The sequence below is a fragment of the Daldinia vernicosa genome (assembly GCF_022497035.1).
Source record: "Daldinia vernicosa strain CBS 139.73 unplaced genomic scaffold F5Y00scaffold_29, whole genome shotgun sequence".
Lineage (NCBI taxonomy): Eukaryota > Fungi > Ascomycota > Sordariomycetes > Xylariales > Hypoxylaceae > Daldinia > Daldinia vernicosa.
This window is the reverse complement of record NW_025953945.1, coordinates 432,099-448,497: the sequence shown is the minus strand read 5'-3', so window position 1 is coordinate 448,497 and position 16,399 is coordinate 432,099. Positions and strand designations below refer to the sequence as shown.

The 16,399-nt window shown below is 50.5% G+C and overlaps 7 protein-coding genes across 7 annotated transcripts; 3 read left to right on the top strand and 4 right to left on the bottom strand.

Moving 5' to 3' along the window:
* Window positions 1-4,293: 4,293 nt before the first annotated feature.
* Window positions 4,294-8,830, bottom strand: F5Y00DRAFT_98779 (uncharacterized protein). The gene is made up of 3 exons (XM_048014422.1): window positions 6,408-8,830; window positions 6,264-6,338; window positions 4,294-6,212 (listed from the first exon to the last, which is right to left on the bottom strand). The coding sequence occupies exons 1-3, from the start codon at window positions 8,086-8,088 to the stop codon at window positions 4,516-4,518; spliced, it is 3,453 nt and encodes a 1,150-aa protein (XP_047864051.1). The 5' UTR covers window positions 8,089-8,830; the 3' UTR covers window positions 4,294-4,515.
* A 298-nt stretch (window positions 8,831-9,128) lies between these two features.
* F5Y00DRAFT_98725 (uncharacterized protein) lies at window positions 9,129-10,491 on the top strand. Its single transcript, XM_048014421.1, has one exon. The coding sequence runs from the start codon at window positions 9,293-9,295 to the stop codon at window positions 10,250-10,252; it is 960 nt and encodes a 319-aa protein (XP_047864050.1). The 5' UTR covers window positions 9,129-9,292; the 3' UTR covers window positions 10,253-10,491.
* A 239-nt stretch (window positions 10,492-10,730) lies between these two features.
* Window positions 10,731-11,335, bottom strand: F5Y00DRAFT_253645 (40S ribosomal protein S17; the record flags this gene model as incomplete). The annotated part of the gene is made up of 3 exons (XM_048010076.1): window positions 10,731-10,820; window positions 10,890-11,090; window positions 11,189-11,335. 3 exons carry the CDS (start codon window positions 11,333-11,335, stop codon window positions 10,731-10,733), a joined length of 438 nt encoding a protein of 145 aa, XP_047864049.1.
* Window positions 11,336-11,590: 255 nt separating this feature from the next.
* On the bottom strand, window positions 11,591-13,384 carry F5Y00DRAFT_239832 (mitochondrial ribosomal protein MRP51). The gene has a single exon (XM_048008145.1). It carries the CDS (start codon window positions 13,275-13,277, stop codon window positions 11,847-11,849), a length of 1,431 nt encoding a protein of 476 aa, XP_047864048.1. The 5' UTR covers window positions 13,278-13,384; the 3' UTR covers window positions 11,591-11,846.
* A 343-nt stretch (window positions 13,385-13,727) lies between these two features.
* Window positions 13,728-14,809, top strand: F5Y00DRAFT_98710 (DUF1681-domain-containing protein). Its single transcript, XM_048014420.1, has one exon. It carries the CDS (start codon window positions 13,853-13,855, stop codon window positions 14,690-14,692), a length of 840 nt encoding a protein of 279 aa, XP_047864047.1. The 5' UTR covers window positions 13,728-13,852; the 3' UTR covers window positions 14,693-14,809.
* On the bottom strand, window positions 14,213-15,744 carry F5Y00DRAFT_239830 (uncharacterized protein). Its single transcript, XM_048008144.1, has one exon. The coding sequence runs from the start codon at window positions 15,604-15,606 to the stop codon at window positions 14,926-14,928; it is 681 nt and encodes a 226-aa protein (XP_047864046.1). The 5' UTR covers window positions 15,607-15,744; the 3' UTR covers window positions 14,213-14,925.
* Window positions 15,745-15,781: 37 nt separating this feature from the next.
* On the top strand, window positions 15,782-16,252 carry F5Y00DRAFT_239829 (uncharacterized protein; the record flags this gene model as incomplete). Its single annotated transcript, XM_048008142.1, has 3 exons — window positions 15,782-16,005; window positions 16,091-16,143; window positions 16,225-16,252. A coding segment is annotated over one exon (218 nt), but the record flags the coding sequence as incomplete, so codon positions are not given.
* Window positions 16,253-16,399: the final 147 nt, after the last annotated feature.

Genomic DNA, 16,399 nt, shown 5'->3' with positions numbered 1-16,399 from the left:
AACACTTATTCCTTTACCCCCACTTTTTAGTTAATTTTAAACACCCCCCCCCCCCCTGTTATTTCCCACTATTAAAAAATTTACTCGTTTTTTTTTTTTTTTTTTTTTTTTTTTTTTTTTTTTTTTTTTTTTTTTTTTCACGCCTAGATGATAATGGGCCAAGGGGGGCATTCGTGTCATCAACGGCGATGCTGGACTATGCCACGATGGCAGAAGCAGGTTGGATCCTTCGGATCTCAGTTTTTACAAGCCGCTCGCGAGACATTGATGCCCTAGAGCACCGCATCCCCGGTTAGCGGACGGCATCTTTACCAAAGCAAGGTCCTTATTTTGGAAAGGAGATTGTTGCAGTGCATCGACAGTCCATGAGCTTCGCGGCTGAGTCTTGCCGTCGACGATCTTCACGATACCAACCTCTCGATCTCGGGCTCCTCACTGATTCCCGTCGTAGATCAGCTCCCCCTGTCCCCCTGGTTTCCGACGCGGCTGCTTGCCCTGTCTTATACCCCACATGCATGCAGGTTGCCGAAGTCGGCACCCAGATCGCTGGATACCCTATTCGACGAGATGGTGTTCCCCTTGATGCAATCGGCTTGCTCTATAAACAATCGTGGCTTTACCTGACATAGGTTTACTAAGCCACTCTTGAGTCTTGCTAGAGGCTATCACCATCAAGATGGTCTAGGTAATATAATCTACCGAGTACGAGCCCATCGTCTCTCTACGATTAATTACTGTTTACTTGCGACCTCGGTGTCACTCATATTTACATGAGCGAATCTGGACACTTCATGTTGAGTGAGTATAAGGTCGTCTTTCCTATGTAAAATCCTAGTCGAGGTAGTAATTACCCGTCCCTGGTAGCATATTTCGTTGTTATTCATTGCAGCGAAGTAGGTTAAAGGGTCTTTACAACATGGCCGTTTGGAACGCATAGTCTGTGTCGTGGCGCGTGCAGCGGCAATCTTAGCACTGCTTCGCATAGATCCATCCCATCCCTCCTGCCCCTGAATTGCCCGAGATGCGAACCTAGACGACGGACTCAGAAGAAAGAAGAAGAAAATAGAGCTAGATACCAATTCGTATAAGAATATGGATTATATTCTCCATATCCCCACGTCGTGCTCGTCGGACCATTGGGTCGGGCAAAGGGTCGGTTCAGATATGAAGAAGATGCAGGGTCTTAATTCCCATCAATTCGAGTTCCCACGAGCTGGCAACGGTTATAGCCCCCAATTGAGTTTTATGGCTTCAGAGATAAGCACTTAAAGCACTTAAAGCACTTAACCTCTCGATCCCTTGCGGTGGCTCCGACCAACGCATGCGTTGCTTTTCTCCGATATGCTAATATATATGAATATATATGAACGTGGGGAGCGTGAGCGAAAGGACATTGGTCCATCAAGGCATCCCCGTAGTAAGACTGTGACCCTGTGATGCAAGATTGATCCTATCGGACACACTCGGTAAATCCAGCAAATCCAGCAAATCCAGCGACCAACTCTATATTGTCGATTAAGGTCCGAGTCGTCGTCTGGCGATCCACCCCGTCCGTGCTTGTGGACGAGATTTGCGCACTTGATTCTACTGGCCATTGGTTTGCCACAACTCGTAGACGGTGGCCTGTCACAATGGTTTCTCAACGCCAATTGCCGGGCTATTTTCGCCGTCCAGTTCTCCTATTCCACGCATTCCTAGTGATGCGGTTTGAGTGTATCGTTCAATCTATATCGAGTTAGGCTAACATATGCTAACATATGTGATAGCAGGGTTGGTGCAGCAAACAACAGCATGGTGAAGATAAGAATTTTTGCTTATTCGAGACTCATCATGGTTGCTTTGCCGGTCTTTCCCATGTCTTAAGCCGCACGTCGTATTTCAGAGACATTGGGACATTGGGCATAATAACATAACGGCCTGGGGGGGTATTGGCCGTAATCTGGTATTCATGGATGCCATTTGCTATACCTACTAGCCACCGACAGCCGGGTTAGAGTATTCTGTAACGATTGTAACGATCCCTTCGTCTAATACTTGGTAGCATTCTCCCCGTCAGCGATTCAATCATGAGTAACTTGAGTAACTTTGGTTTAGATTTTCAGGGGCTAAAGCCGGGCCGGTCTTCTAAGCCTCAAAAAGGATAATGCCGGGAAATGTCAGGAAATGTCATGTTACTCAGCTGGTTACTCAGCCAAGGCACACGAACACATGATCAACTGTCTTTCCAAATGGGCTTGTCACTGCAGACGCTACTCCTGCAAAGCCTAAACCGGGTTGGAACCGGGTTGGAATAGAGCAAGGCACGTGAGACATACAGCTTAGAGAAGTCGGACACAAGCTCTTGCACGTGAGACATACAGCTTAGAGAAGTCGGACACAAGCTCTTGCACGTGTATCACGTGTCAACGTTGCAAATCAGCAAACGCGAAGAAGGAATTCGGCGGTCAAGTAAAAATGTGTCTCGGGTGTCCGCGTCGCGTTCTCCGAGCCACATGTTCCGAAGATGATCGGCCGGCGGAGAAAGGGGGCGAAGGGTAAAGGTGAAGGTGAAGGTGAAGACATATAGATCTATGACATAGTTGTAGATCTATAATTGTATCCTCAGATATTATTATTATTATCATTATCGTTATGGTGGCTGGCTTGGCTTACTTAATTATTATGTAGGACTGCATTTCCCTCATGTCCCCCAATTCTTGAAGATCAGATTTCGGCCTTGACCTAAGCTAAAATGACGTCCACCTTTTTCCACCTTTCCTCCATTTTCTCTCACCGGTTGTCGTGTGTATTGTACAACGAGAATAAATAAACCCAGCACGTACATAAACATTAGGTACATATCCACGCATTCCCGGTCTTACATACATTCGAGGATATATAAAAGGCGATGACGTATTGTGCAAGATGACATCTATTACATACATACATACCTAGAATCTATATCTCGGTAGTTACTCTTTTTTGGTGTCACTTGAGGGATGTTCTGTTCTATGCTGCACGCACGCACGCAGGATATTCCGTACGGGGAAGGTTTAGTCGAAGAGCCGGGGACTTTGAGTTGATGTATACGTTGATTTAGGAAGACTATGTATAATCACCAATTCTCCTAAGACATGGTTTATTTACCGGCATATATGTAGATATATAGTTACTCGAGCAGTTGTGATACAGGACACTACTTAATAAAACTAGAATACCGCCGAAGTTAACCTATGCAACCACCAGCACCAGGCTATAGACAGATTCCAGTCCTATCCTCTCCTCTCCTCTCTTCTCCTCTTCTATCCAAGTAAGTGAATGAATGAATAAATGATAATCGACCAACTTACTTACTTATGTATTAACTACGTCAGATATCCAACGTCCCAACGCCGATCCTCCAAGCACGTGCGAGTCGTATATCCCCCATCCCACATCTACCTACCTACCTGCCTACCCAACATGATCCACTTATGTATACTACCTATAGTTAATTAATAACAATAACAATATAACTTTGTTAGTTACATCATGCTCCGATATACTATTCTTAGTCAAGTTTCTCACGTGAATAATAGTGCGCTGCTATGTATACATACGTAAAGTAAGTAAGTAGACGGGTATACCCGAGGTGACAAGTAGAAAAGGAGTAGGGCAAGGGAGAGAATATACCTACCACACCACTCCTATAACAAGTGAGATATTTATAGCAACGCGAATCTTGCCCTGATATCCGAGGCCCATCATACGCGCAAACTCCCCTAATCGCGGCATCTCGCATGCGATATGAGAACATTAGGTACCTAACTTACCAGTAGAGAATCACGAGAGACGAGATAGATATGGATAGTCAGTCTCGAGTCGCATTAGACAAGTATTGAAAACCACGCAAGCAAGCAAGTCTGGCCTAATAAAAAAAAGACGCAAAGTTTCCGCAATAACTACCATACGTACATGAGCGAAGTAGTAAGTAGTAAGTAACAAGTAGTAGGTAGTAGGTAGTAGGTAGTAGGCAACAGGTAGTAATAGCAACGCTGATGTCAGTCGTGGTAGAAGAGGAACATCCATCATTATCATCATCATCATCATCATCCATAGCTTTAGCTGTGACTATGACCATGACTATGACTGATTACGATCGTGACTTGTGACTATGACACAACCGACTCGACCGGGGATACCTTAACGAATGCTTCTGCTTTTTGCTTCTTCGTTGCTTTCCACTTCACTCCTGTCCTGTCCTAAGTCTTCATCGATAATATCATCATCACCACGCCCTCTCATCTTCGCCTCTGTCCTCTCTCGACGATATCCGCACCTCACCCCACTTCACGCTTTGTATCGTAGACTCTATTACTTCCTTTACCCCTTTTGCCGCCGACGTCATCTCTCCGCCGTACTAACTAATAGGGAGTAAGGGGAAGTGGGGAGAAATTAGAACAGCATTCGCATAGGGCTATCCACACTGACCCTCCCATCTGTACCGACCCTCATGAGTATCGGCCACAGGTATTCGTAGGACGGTCCTCGAGACCGCTAGTCTGAACTCCACCCGACCCAGCTACGCGGCATCACCCGCCAGATCTTCACTTCGCCACTCCTAAGATCTTCCAACTTGAAACTCTCTTGTTTTACTTTTTTGCTTTCGCGACCCTGTTCCCACGCCCGAACCTTCTTTTTGGTACCGTCCCACTCTGCGACGATCGCCACGTGGTCCGGCTTGCCCACTTCCATCGTGTATTTGGCGTGCATGGGTCCATGTTTGCCTTGAAACTTGGCATTGCGGATGGAAATGATATCTCCCGGTCTAATTTCGTCGTTTAGTTGCGTCGAAGCATTAGCTAAATTGGCGTACACTAAGGCACCATAACCGCGTCTGCCGACAGGAAGTAGGACACCTTTCAGAGGCTTGAGAAGCTCCAAGATGAGCGCCCACGGAGATCCGTCGCCAACGACCGAGTCCTTCTTGGTCGCAACCGCACTGGATAGTGCTCGACCAAATTGCTCGTACGCCCCTTCTAGCTCGTCCTGACGAAGGCTTCGAGGAGGTGGTTCATGCCGCTGCTCAAGCTGGACGTCTACGGGATTTTGGCTGTCGAAGCGAACAGTAATCACGGTTTGCGAGTAATCTTGGAATAGGATAAACACTTCTTTGGTAACTGACGTCCCAGAGGTTGACTCATCACTTTCCGTATAAATATCTGGTCTACCTTGAAAGACCGGAGGAAGTCCGTTTGGCGAAAGCCACCATTGTGTATGGCCGGCTAAATCAATCTCGTTTGCCACGTAGCTCGTTTCCATTGACGGTCGGGACGCGTCGACTGATCTTCTTCCACCTGGTCTTTGCACGTCTAATGATTTTCGAAGTGGTGCCCTATTAACTGGCGGTGCTGGTGGGGGCCCTCGGGTGACTGGAGGAGGCGCAGGCGGCGAATGATAGGCGGAAGCCGACTGAAGTGTTGGTGCCGGCTCGTCATGGGTGGCCAGACCATGGGCAGCTGTGGCAGAAGAACTTTGCGCGGCATTGTAATTGAAGGGATCATAGTCGTCATCGTTATAGGATGCCTCTTTGGGAGGCGGCGGCGGAGGAGCGGCCCGAGGTACGTCCACGGAACCCCTCGAGCCTGGTGGAGGTTGGCTAGGAACTGGCGGCGGACCAACCCTCGGAGCGGCGGCGCTGGGGGCCGGAGGAGGCAATGAAGGTGGAACATCGGTTACCGGCGAACGCACTGAAGCAGTATCATCGAAGCTCGAATCCCGGGCATGCGACTTAAGCGCATCCTTATGAGGGACCGAAGATGCGATGTCAGTGTCATAATCGCCTTCATATTCGGTAAGTTCACCCTCTTCACCATTATCTAAAGGCCCAGGCCGCATTGGGAGCGCAATTCGCTCATCAGCGGTAGAAGAGCGACTTGGGGGACCACCAGGCGGGGGAGGGGGAGGAGGACGACTTTGGATAGGGGGAGGGGGAGCACCGCCTGGTATAGGAGGCGGAGGGCGGCTATTCCTCTTACTTGGTAGCGGTGGGGATGTTGGTGAAGATTCTTCGCCCATATAGGAGATCGGTCGATTGGGAATTCGCGGTGAAGTCGGTATTGTTGGAGAGGCGATAGGAGCCGGGGGCGCCTCGCCTCTGGGAGTCTCGAGAGCTCTCTGGGGGTTCTCGGATAATTCATCATCGGATTCGGAGCCTTGGCTGGGTGATGTTACGCTGGGGTTAAGGGGTCGAGCTGGAAAGATAATTAGTATAATGTCGTAAATAGAGAAGCGGCGAAACTAACAATCCGTAGGCACCGGGGGTGGTGCAGGTCGGCCTCCAGGAACGGGAGGTGGAGCACTAGGTGTGTTTGACAGAGCTACCCGTCGTGTTAATCGCCTTACCGTAGTCATAATAAGACAAAGCACTCGCCGGGGTTGAAACTTACGTTCTGGAGCTGAGCCAGTCGGCTGAGCACTGACAACTGGTGTAGTGTCTTGCTCGCCTGGCTCATCATGATCGGACTTGGCAGCTTCTTCCTCTTCCTGCTTGGGTTTCCCCATACCAGGGAGAGCCATCAAAGTCGGCACCGGGGGAGCAGACATTCTAGGCGACGAAGGCCTGTCTTGAATTTCGCTCGAACGGCGCTCTGATGGTGGCGAAGGTTTAGGCTTCTTGGGTATCGCCGGGCCTCCGACGGGCATCATCCCGGGCGGACCAAACATACCGTGGAAGCCCATGCCACCGCTCATCTTTGCCATCCTGGCACGAAGCTCCTCCTTTCGTCTGACCTCAGGGTCGACATCCTCCTCTTGTCCCTCTTCTCCCTCCCGATCCTCCGGGATTTCTGGCTCAGCAGCAGTTCCTCTATGGGGACGAGATTTTTCATCACTATCTTCTTTCTCGGTGAGATCTTCTTGCCCTTCTGTTGTGTCTCCTGCGCCGGACATGTCCGCCTCGTTCCCGTCATTCTCAGGACGTGCTACAGAAGACCTTCGCCGAGAACTTATCGACTGTCGCGGAGGTCTAGGCTCATCCATAGATTTCTTGCTGGCCACCTCAGCTGTATCCTTCTTCTCCAAAGGAGCTGGGGTTTCTGCCGCCTCGTCGGCTGGTGTCCCTTCCTCGCTCTCAGTACGCTTTTTCTGAGGACGTTTAGGCTTCTCCTTCTTTGCAACGGCTTCAGCATGGCGTTGAGCAGCTTCAGCCTGCTGTTTTTGGAGCAAGGCGATTCGCTCCTTCAAGCTAGTTGGTTTAGGTACGTCTTCCGCTTGGGCTTCAGAAGTCCCTGCGGGAACGAGCCCGGCCTTCTCCGCATTTTCTAGAGATTCCGCCTCTGTAGCTCTGATCTCGGGATCTTCATCCCGCCGATAAACTTTAGCGGTGGGCACATCGCGAGGCGGAGGCACAAAAGCATTTCTACTGGGCGGAGGAGCAACGAAAGGCTTTTTGATAAAGCCGGAACTGCCGGAGCTAAGGCTACCAGGTTTGAAAGGGGCGACCGGGGGAGCTGCTGGCTTGTTAAAAGCTGCTATACGATCTCTAAAGGAATTGCCGCCGGGCTTCTCGGATACCGGGGGGGCAGCTCGAGCGGGACCTGGAGCTGGAGATTTTGATACCGGCGGAGCAGCAACCCGAGGGCTTGCTGGCTCGAACGCTTTAGGTTGGACGGGTACGGGAGCCGGGATAGGAGCTGGCTCTGGTGGCTTAGCTACGGGAGCAACTGGGGCCGGAGGAGAGCGGGGAGCGGGAACTGGAATCGGCGGTGAAGCAACACGTGATTCTCCGTAGGCTATTTCTGATGGTATATCCGCAGGCTCCTCCACAGGCGGTGGAGAGGATGGAGCAGCAGTTGGTGGCGGCGGAGGCGAGGAAGGAGTGGTCTCTGCCTCCTTTTTACGGGTTCTTGTTGGACGTGGCGGGGCAGTCGGTTCATACTTCTCCACGAAGTTTCGGGGAAATATTCCTTCTCGCCTTACCCCTAAATCATCAACATATTCACCGCCGTACCAGTCATCGTCCTCGTTATCGGTGACGGTTATGATTTGGCCAATTCCGAAGGCCAGGTCGTCCTCGTGGCTCGAGGTGTACTCATAAATGGCCTTTACCTTGAATGGCACGGCAGCCATGGTGATGATGGTATGTCAAACTTGGTGATATGGTAATATCGTGATATTACCTGGTGGAACTCGATCTCGGGAGCTTCTCGTGCAATTGGCGGGGTCGTAGACAATGAGTAAGATGAAGGCGACCGTGGGGTCTGTAAATTGTTTTTTTTTTTTGTTTCTCTCTGGCTGTTGGAGACGAAACAAGAATCTATTCTCGAGTTTGTGTTTAATACAATGGGCGATGTATCACGATCCGATAAATTGGGTAGAAGGGGGAACGCAACGCATGAGGCTGAGCATTCGCGAGCAGCCCGTCACAGCTGGCGGCTGGAGTAGGTCGACGTCAGCGCATGAACTTGTACCCTTATATAGTTTTTACAGGATTGAATAGATGAGATGTATGTAACCCACCGTAAAAACCAAGCTTAGCCTGGTCGACCAAGGTTGCGTGCTTCAGGACCCAGGTTGGGTTGGGTGCATATGATTAATGAGTTTAATGAGTTGCTTGTATTCCCCGTATTCCACTATGAGCCCGTAGTAGCGACGGGATCAGTAAGGGTCGGGACTAATCTAATCGGCAAAAGATAAAAAGTTCTGAAAAGTGCGGTTGGACGGCTGATGGGATTCAAATGTGAGGGAAAGGATGCAATGGCAAATGCAGTGTGCAGGGTTTCGTCGGCTTGGCTTAGCTTCAATGCTGATGCCCGCTCCGAGCGTCCCTAGGCTCTAGGCTGCTACTATGCGAGTACGGTATGTATGTTACCTACAATGTTTTAATGTTAAGGTAAGCGCAGTGCACGGGCCAATGACGATACTATATGCACCTTTCCCTCGCTTGAGGCAAGCTCCTTTTTGTTACCTACATGTACCTAATACAAGGTACCTTAGTAAAGTCCGGTGGCTAAACGCCTCAACTTTTCATTGTGGCATATGCTTAGGTTATCTGCAGGTGATTATGGAAGACTGGAATGGAAGGTTACGACTCGCACCGTGCGGGGTAATTACGCATTCTGCAGATAATACATATGTACATACGAAGCTGCCCAAAATATTAAGATAGATTCACTGATTCATTCCCTCCACCGTGTCACTACGTAATAGCGGGACTGTGACGCGGATATGGAATTTTAATACGGCAGTTAAAAGAGTTACAGCAACCTACCTACCTGTCTTTTATCCAAGTACATAACAAATAACATATAACAAAATCAAAGATCCGAACAATATGTCTTCCATAGCTTCGACAGCTTCGTCACAACCTAAGAAGCCCAAGGGCATCTTAAAGAAACCCACAACAACAGCAACAACAACAACCAATACCTCATCTCCTCCCATCTCCCCCCTCCCAGTCCAAGAACACAAACCAGCCTCCTCCTCCTCCACCGCCCGCGAAGCAGCCATCCAACAAGCCCGCATAATCCAGCAGCAGCAAGCATTCGAAGACGAGATCCAAGACTCCATCATCGAGCTAGCCAAGCTCCCCCTAGCCACCACCTCCTCCTCCTCCACATCTACATACGACTCCTCGAACCCCTCCCCTTCCGACGCCGACACCTTCCGGCAACTGGTCCGGCTCTTCCAGCCGGGCGACTACGAGGACCTGATCGAAGAGCGCAACACGCTCAAGAAGTGCGGGTACGCGCTGTGCCCGCGGCCGCGCCTGCGCCTCGGCCCGGGCGGCGAGTACAAGCTGGTGGGCTGGGGGCGGAGCGACTTCGGCATCGTGCCGCGGAAGGAGTTGGAGCGGTGGTGCTCGCGGGAGTGCGCCCGCCGCGCCATGTACGTCAAAGTGCAGCTTGGCGAGACCGCGGCCTGGGAACGGGCGGGCATCTCGTCTATCCGGATCGATCTGCTGGACGAGCCGAAGCAGGCCAAGGAAGAAGAAGACGATGCGACTCGACAGCTCGAGAGGGAGTTACAGAGCGTGGAAAGGAAGGCTGCCCAGGATGCTAAGGATCTGGCGCTCGAACGAGGCGATGCGGCGGACAAGCCGTCTACGAGAAAGATTAAGCTTACGATCAGGGAGAAGTCCGTTAAGATGGCGCCGCAAGAGCCCACACTGGATAAAGATGGCGAGGGCCATTTAGTACTGGATGGTTACAAACCGAAATTCAATCAAGAGTCGGAACAAAAAGGCGAAGATGAAAATATGGAGGATGATTCCGAAAAGCCGACGGCGGAATGATGTAACAATATTTTTGATCATTACTAGCATAGCTCCGGCGTTCAGATTATGACCATTTAAGATACCCTTAGTAGAAAATAATGGCAAAGACAATAACTTGCACCGAGACACATAGTGTAATGGCCAACGTCACGACCATCCCCTTGTACCAAATGCCAAATTCTTCAGTTTACGGGAACTCATGGAGTTAACGAGGACCTAGAGACCGTAAATCCCAATCAAGTACAACAAGTCACATATGAGCAGAAGGAATAGGAATTGGCCATCAACCGTCATCCCCAGAGAGAGCACTGGGGAATCAGGGACACCTTGTGTGGGAAAGATCTCGTCAATTGCGGATCTAGAATGGTACCTACTATCGTCTGTAGTAGAGACGCCGTAAAGCCATGCGGGACCGATACCAGTTGCCCAAACCAACCATCATAACCCTCCTTCACTTTTCACGTGATGAAATCGCTAATATTTGTATTTGCAACGTTTATCGGGGAGCGCGGTCGCCGAATCTGCGGGGTCGCTCAACGCTCTGCTGCTGGGTGACGGGGACAACGTTGACGGGGACGTTGTCGAACTGTATATCAGATCATGGTAAGCAAGCGACATCTAACTTGGAGACGGTGGGGAGGGAGAAGAAACGTACGCCAAGGTGCTTCAGCAGGTCCTTGGTCTCGACATCGATGTCGAGCTGGCCAGCCTCGGTGTTCTGGACGAAGTCAAGGGCGGAGACTTCGGGCACGTATTGATCCTTGCGTTCTCGCTCCTCTTCTTGCAGTTTGAAGGAGATACCACGGACGGGTCCTCGCTGGATACGCTTCATCAAGTGAGTGGTGTAGCCGGCAATCTGTAAGCCTCCTAGTTAGCTCGAGTTCCCTGCTAGTCCGGCCATTGCAATTGCATGTAATATTCCGTCTCGTATATACGTCGGAAGTAGTTGCTGACCTTGTTGCGCAGACGCTTGGAAGCGATGATAGCGATCTCGTCGCAGACACGCTTGTTGGTCTCGAAGTCGAGAGTGAGCTTGGGGTAGTACCGCTCAATGATGACCTTGGCGGACTTCTTGACAGTCTTTGTGCGAACGCGACCCATTTTGACGGTGTTGGCTACGGGGTTAGTAGGGGGAGAATGTGGTTGTTGAAGGAAGTCCGAAGATTGTCAAAATTGCGCTTGAGGATGTCTCGAAAAGAATTATTGGGAGTGTGCAGAATCTGTGTGGGGGGGAAATTCGGCAAAACTCTGGGTCCTAGGGCAGGAAAGAATCAAGGCTTGGCGGCTTAGTTAGCAAAAATTAGTGGATTCTTAAAAGTACCGAAGTACCTAAATATTTATATCAATCCAACAACCGTTAGCAGCTGACAGATCTACTATTACATAAGTCCAGAGCATCCAACTACATATTCCAAACACCAATATACTGTCAAAAAGATGGATGGAACTACTTGAGCTTGGGTTTTGATTTACTAGAGCTCCTCTATTACCTCATAGAGGGTATCTCTTATCTGATATATACAGAAATCATACAAAGCACAGAGCCTACATCAAATACTGCATGATGCCTCCGTTGCTTCATCCCACTTCAGGGACTGGAGCCCTCGTGAATCTACTCGTAGTCCCTCGCGTTCCCAAAAGTTCCGCCGAGGCCATAACCCCTCGCACTACTAGATACCGTACTTCCCGGCCGCGCGCTAAAGCTACCAGTGTCCCTGGGATTACGGGGCACTTCCGGGATCGCACCTTTCTTCACAACCTCGTCGAATACGACGCCCTCTCCCACCATCTCTTTCTGCACCAGCTCGCTCTGTGCGTTCGTATCTCCTATGGTGACGTAAATCCTTCCGGTGGAATCGACCGTGGCCATGTTGGGCTGCACGTAGACCTTCGATCCGCCCTGTTTATCGACATCTAACTTATGCATGGCATTGCTGAACTCAGATACGTTCCTCTGCTTCGATGCGTTGAATACTGTATCCTCGCTCGGTATATTGGCAACGAAACCAGCAATACCGACGCTCGGTTTGTAACTGTTGGTGGCGAAGTTCGTGGGTTTCAAGACTCTCGCCTTGATAGGAGGATGTTGTAACTGAGGTCCGTAGATCGCATGGTTCTCCTGGAAATTCCGGGTACGCAGATAAGAAATACCAGCTGAAGGGTGTGTAATGGGGGGTCCAGTTGCTCCATACGGACTCCCACGAGCGAACTCTTTTCTTTTTCCAGGTATCAATCTACCAAGCATTTCGAGTTCGGTAGCCAAATCCACTGGAGCAAGATCTAGGAACTGACTGACGAGGGTATACAGGGTCATGCGGTCTTGCCTCAGTTCCCTCATATAGTCTGTCAATTGGTCATCCGTAATTTCGTCACCGGTGAGTTGTGGCGGTAGCTCCTCCCCAGCATCCCTAGCCTTCCGTGCCCGTTCCTCCGACATCTCGGCCGCGAGGACCTTCTTTAAAAAGGTGCGAAATTCAGAACGTTTATTCCGCACCTTCTTATCAAGGAATTTCTTAAAGTCACCATCTGTCATCCCGGCAAGCCATGGCCCTGAGAACTTCCACCTTTTGTTTGCCAGTTCCGCTTTCTGCTCGTCGTTTAAAGCAGTCCGATCGGCATCCTCTTCAAAGACCGACTTCATATATTTAACAGCTGAATGAGGATCATGGGAGTTTGAGATTGGTACACTGATTGGCATGTTCATTTCCTGGTACTTCCGTAAAGTCATCGCATGGTCTGATGAAGACTGGAAATCTGTGACTTGCTCGATAGAATCGACCTGCCTTACCCGCAGGAGGGGGTAGGTGGTATTCGTCGTAGTCTTTAGAGGAAATGGTCTTTTAAAACCCCAGTCGCCGTTGATTCGAGAGGACGCAGTCGTCGTTACAGTAAGATGCGTCGGGAAGTGGATCGTGGAAGTCGGAGAGTAGTGTTTAGTTGCCGAAGAAAGGTCACCAGGAGGAGCAGGTATTGGGGCTGGCATTGAGAACATCCGAGATGATCTCAGGAGCGCCGCCCCAGGGGAAACACTCCGGCCAGCCATCGTGCGCAGTTCCAAGCTCGCGGCGGAGCTCAATGCTATGCTGATGAGGGCCTTGGGTTAGACGTATAAGTGACGCTGAGGATTTTTCGATGAAGCGCATGGAATCGGTAGATCATCGGAAACTTCAAGGTAGTTAACTAACTAGTAGGTAGTTAAAGTATCTTATCGATGATAGATTATCGATTATCTTAGCGGGGCAATCCGTATACAGTACCTACCCACGTACGTAGCTTCTTTAACCTTTGGGCATTAGCGTTTCTTCCAGGCCTACGGATTACGAGGCTACAACATGCAGACCCGGGAGGGGAAGCTACCCTACCTTAGGTACCTACCTCCTATACATAATAGGGGCAGCTCCTGCAGACCTGCAGGGACTCAGGGGTAGTCTAAAGCTTCGCCGCCCCCGTGGACGCTGGACTTACACGATAAAGAAGCATCAACATCCGACTAGTAAACCGGATACATAGACCACCCCTCACCACATAACATTCCGTCCGCTGTCCGCTTTCATGCACGTGGGGTAGGTAGGTACCTAAGTAATCAAGGCAACAAGAAGAAAAAGAAGAAATAAAAAAATGGAGTCAATCGACCCGGCCACCGGGCGAGCGCTGCCACCCGACGCCATCCAAAGAGTGCTATTCGTAGCGAGCCCCGTGCACGTCTACAACATCCCGCCTATGGTCCCCGGAAAGGGCCATGTCGCGGCGACCTGGACGGGCGAGGGCAGCGAAGACCGACAGATCTTCACGGCGCGCATGCGCGTCATCGAGACTGCCATCCCCGTGCCCGGCAACAACAACAACGACGGCGACGGCGATGGCGACGAGCAGGTGAAGACGGACATCATCCTCGAGGACGCCAGCACGGGCCAGCTCTTCGCCGCGGCGCCGTACACCGCCGCCGCCGTCGTCGAGCCCGTCTCCGACAGCTCGCGGTTCTTCGCGCTGCGCGTGCAGGACGACGCCGGCCGCAAAGCCACTCTAGGCGTCGGCTTCGAGGAGCGCAGCGAGGCCTTCGACTTCGGCGTGTCCTTGCAGGAGGCCCAGAAGACGCTTGGCTGGGGCGGTCAGGCCGGGGGGAAGAAGCCGGCCGTCGAGCGGCGGAAAGACGGTGCCGCCGAGAAGCAGCGCGATCTCAGCCTCAAGGAGGGCGAGACGATTACGGTTAACCTGCCGGGAAGATTCGGCAGACGGAAGCCGGAGCCGCCTCCTCAGCAGGGCTCGGGCAATGATGGGGGTCTATCGTCGTTCTCGTTGCCCCCGCCGCCGTCGTCTTCGGCATCACCTGCTTCAGCAGCGCCTCGCGGTTCGGGAATACTTCCGCCGCCACCGACTTCGCACAGCAGCACGCGCGCAAAACGGTTGTCAGCGCAGGATTTAGGGTTTGACGACGGCAAGTTTGGGGAATTTGCATGAACACTAGGTTACTCGACTTAGGCGGTTCCAAATTAAAAACTTATTGCTGGATAGAAGATTACGATGATGGAGGGATGGATACTATCAGTAATAGTATTACTCTCGAGACGAGGTATAGATTCTCATTATGAACAACTCTAAACGATAACTTATGAACCCCCTCCTCTATCTAAACCCATACTGTCCTTCACAATGCATCCAAAAAAAAAAAAAAAAAAAAGTGTGCCAGCACCCTAAAACCACGTAGAATTGCTCCGCGCTTGATCGTGTTCGGGCCTATCTTTATCTACCGGAGGCGTAGTGCTCGACTGCCGCCGTTCCAACTCAGGGCTTCTTCTCGCAGTAACTTCCGGGTGGCTACTAGACGCGCCGCCAAATGCATTGCTAGTAGAGTTACCCTCCATTTCAAATAATGCCTCAGGCACATAAAGTGCTTCCGGCATGCTTGGGGGGCACATGTAAGTTGGATTCGCCCAGTGATATCCAGGGTACGCCCCTTGGCTCGGAAAGGCGCCCCAGGGTGGTGCGTTTGGGTATCCAGTGCTCCCGTATGGTGGATGATAAGCATTGTAGACCGGAAGTGGAATCGGCTGGGTCCACGGCGGTGGTATTGGCGGCGGAAAGAAATCTTGGAAGTTGGGGTTGTGGTGTTGTTGCGAAAGTCCCCTCGCTACTCTCTGCATCTCAACCTGGACCCATCTCTCCTGACACTGTATCTCAACATGCAGTTCGCTCAGCCGCGCTAGGACCTTCTTCTCCTCCTCGACGGTGTCAGTAATGCGGTGTCTTAGCCAACCGCGAGTTTTCTTCGCTTGTCTGAGCTTGTACGGGGTATCGGCCTTCTGTATATTCTCTTCGGCGATTGGCACCTGTTCGAATAGTTTGAGGGCTTTTGTGTTATGCTGCTGTAGCATTTCGAGGAGATACGCACGCTCCGTATGTAGTTCATAGAAGGGACGTGGGTGAAGACCTAGTTGTAATGCACTAACCGATTGCCAGGGGTCACTGCGGACTCTCGTCTGTCTGGGTTCCGATCCAGAACCTCTATGGTAATTGGATGGTCGTGATCTATTCATATGGTTCCTGGAGCCATGGTTATGACGGGGCTTCTGGTCTCCTGGATTTTCTGCCATAATGAAATTGTGGCCTCTACGAACTTAGCTTATGGGATTTTCTCTATGCTGAATGGACGTAGAGAGATGGAACTATTTGTAGATCAAGTCAAGTCATCCGGCAAAGTGGATGGGACAAATATCCACCGGCATAAAAAATCAATAGAAAGAGTTCAACAAGAGACATTTCTCTAGGGTGCTCTGGTTTCACGATAGTAATGTCAGTACAAGGCAAACTGCGATTCTAGGTGTAGCGAGAGTTTCCATAAAGAAAATAGATACACACCCGTGCAGTGAATATACGTTGTAGAATCGATCTCCTAGGATATGTTTATTGTTCTATAGTAGGATGTTAGTATCAACAAAAGATGTCATCCTTAGGGACGTAATAGACATTTACTATAACCGTATAGATATTACCTTGGACTTTATAGACTGAGACTTTATCCGGCGCGGGCTGATTCGCATTCACAATGGAAATGATTCTGTAATGAGTAAAGCAGGTTCTAGAGTGCAAATCTTCCCTTCTAGACTATATCGATGTCTTTCAAAAATAGTCTCTCGGGTTTATGTATAGAACATGTTGGATTGATGG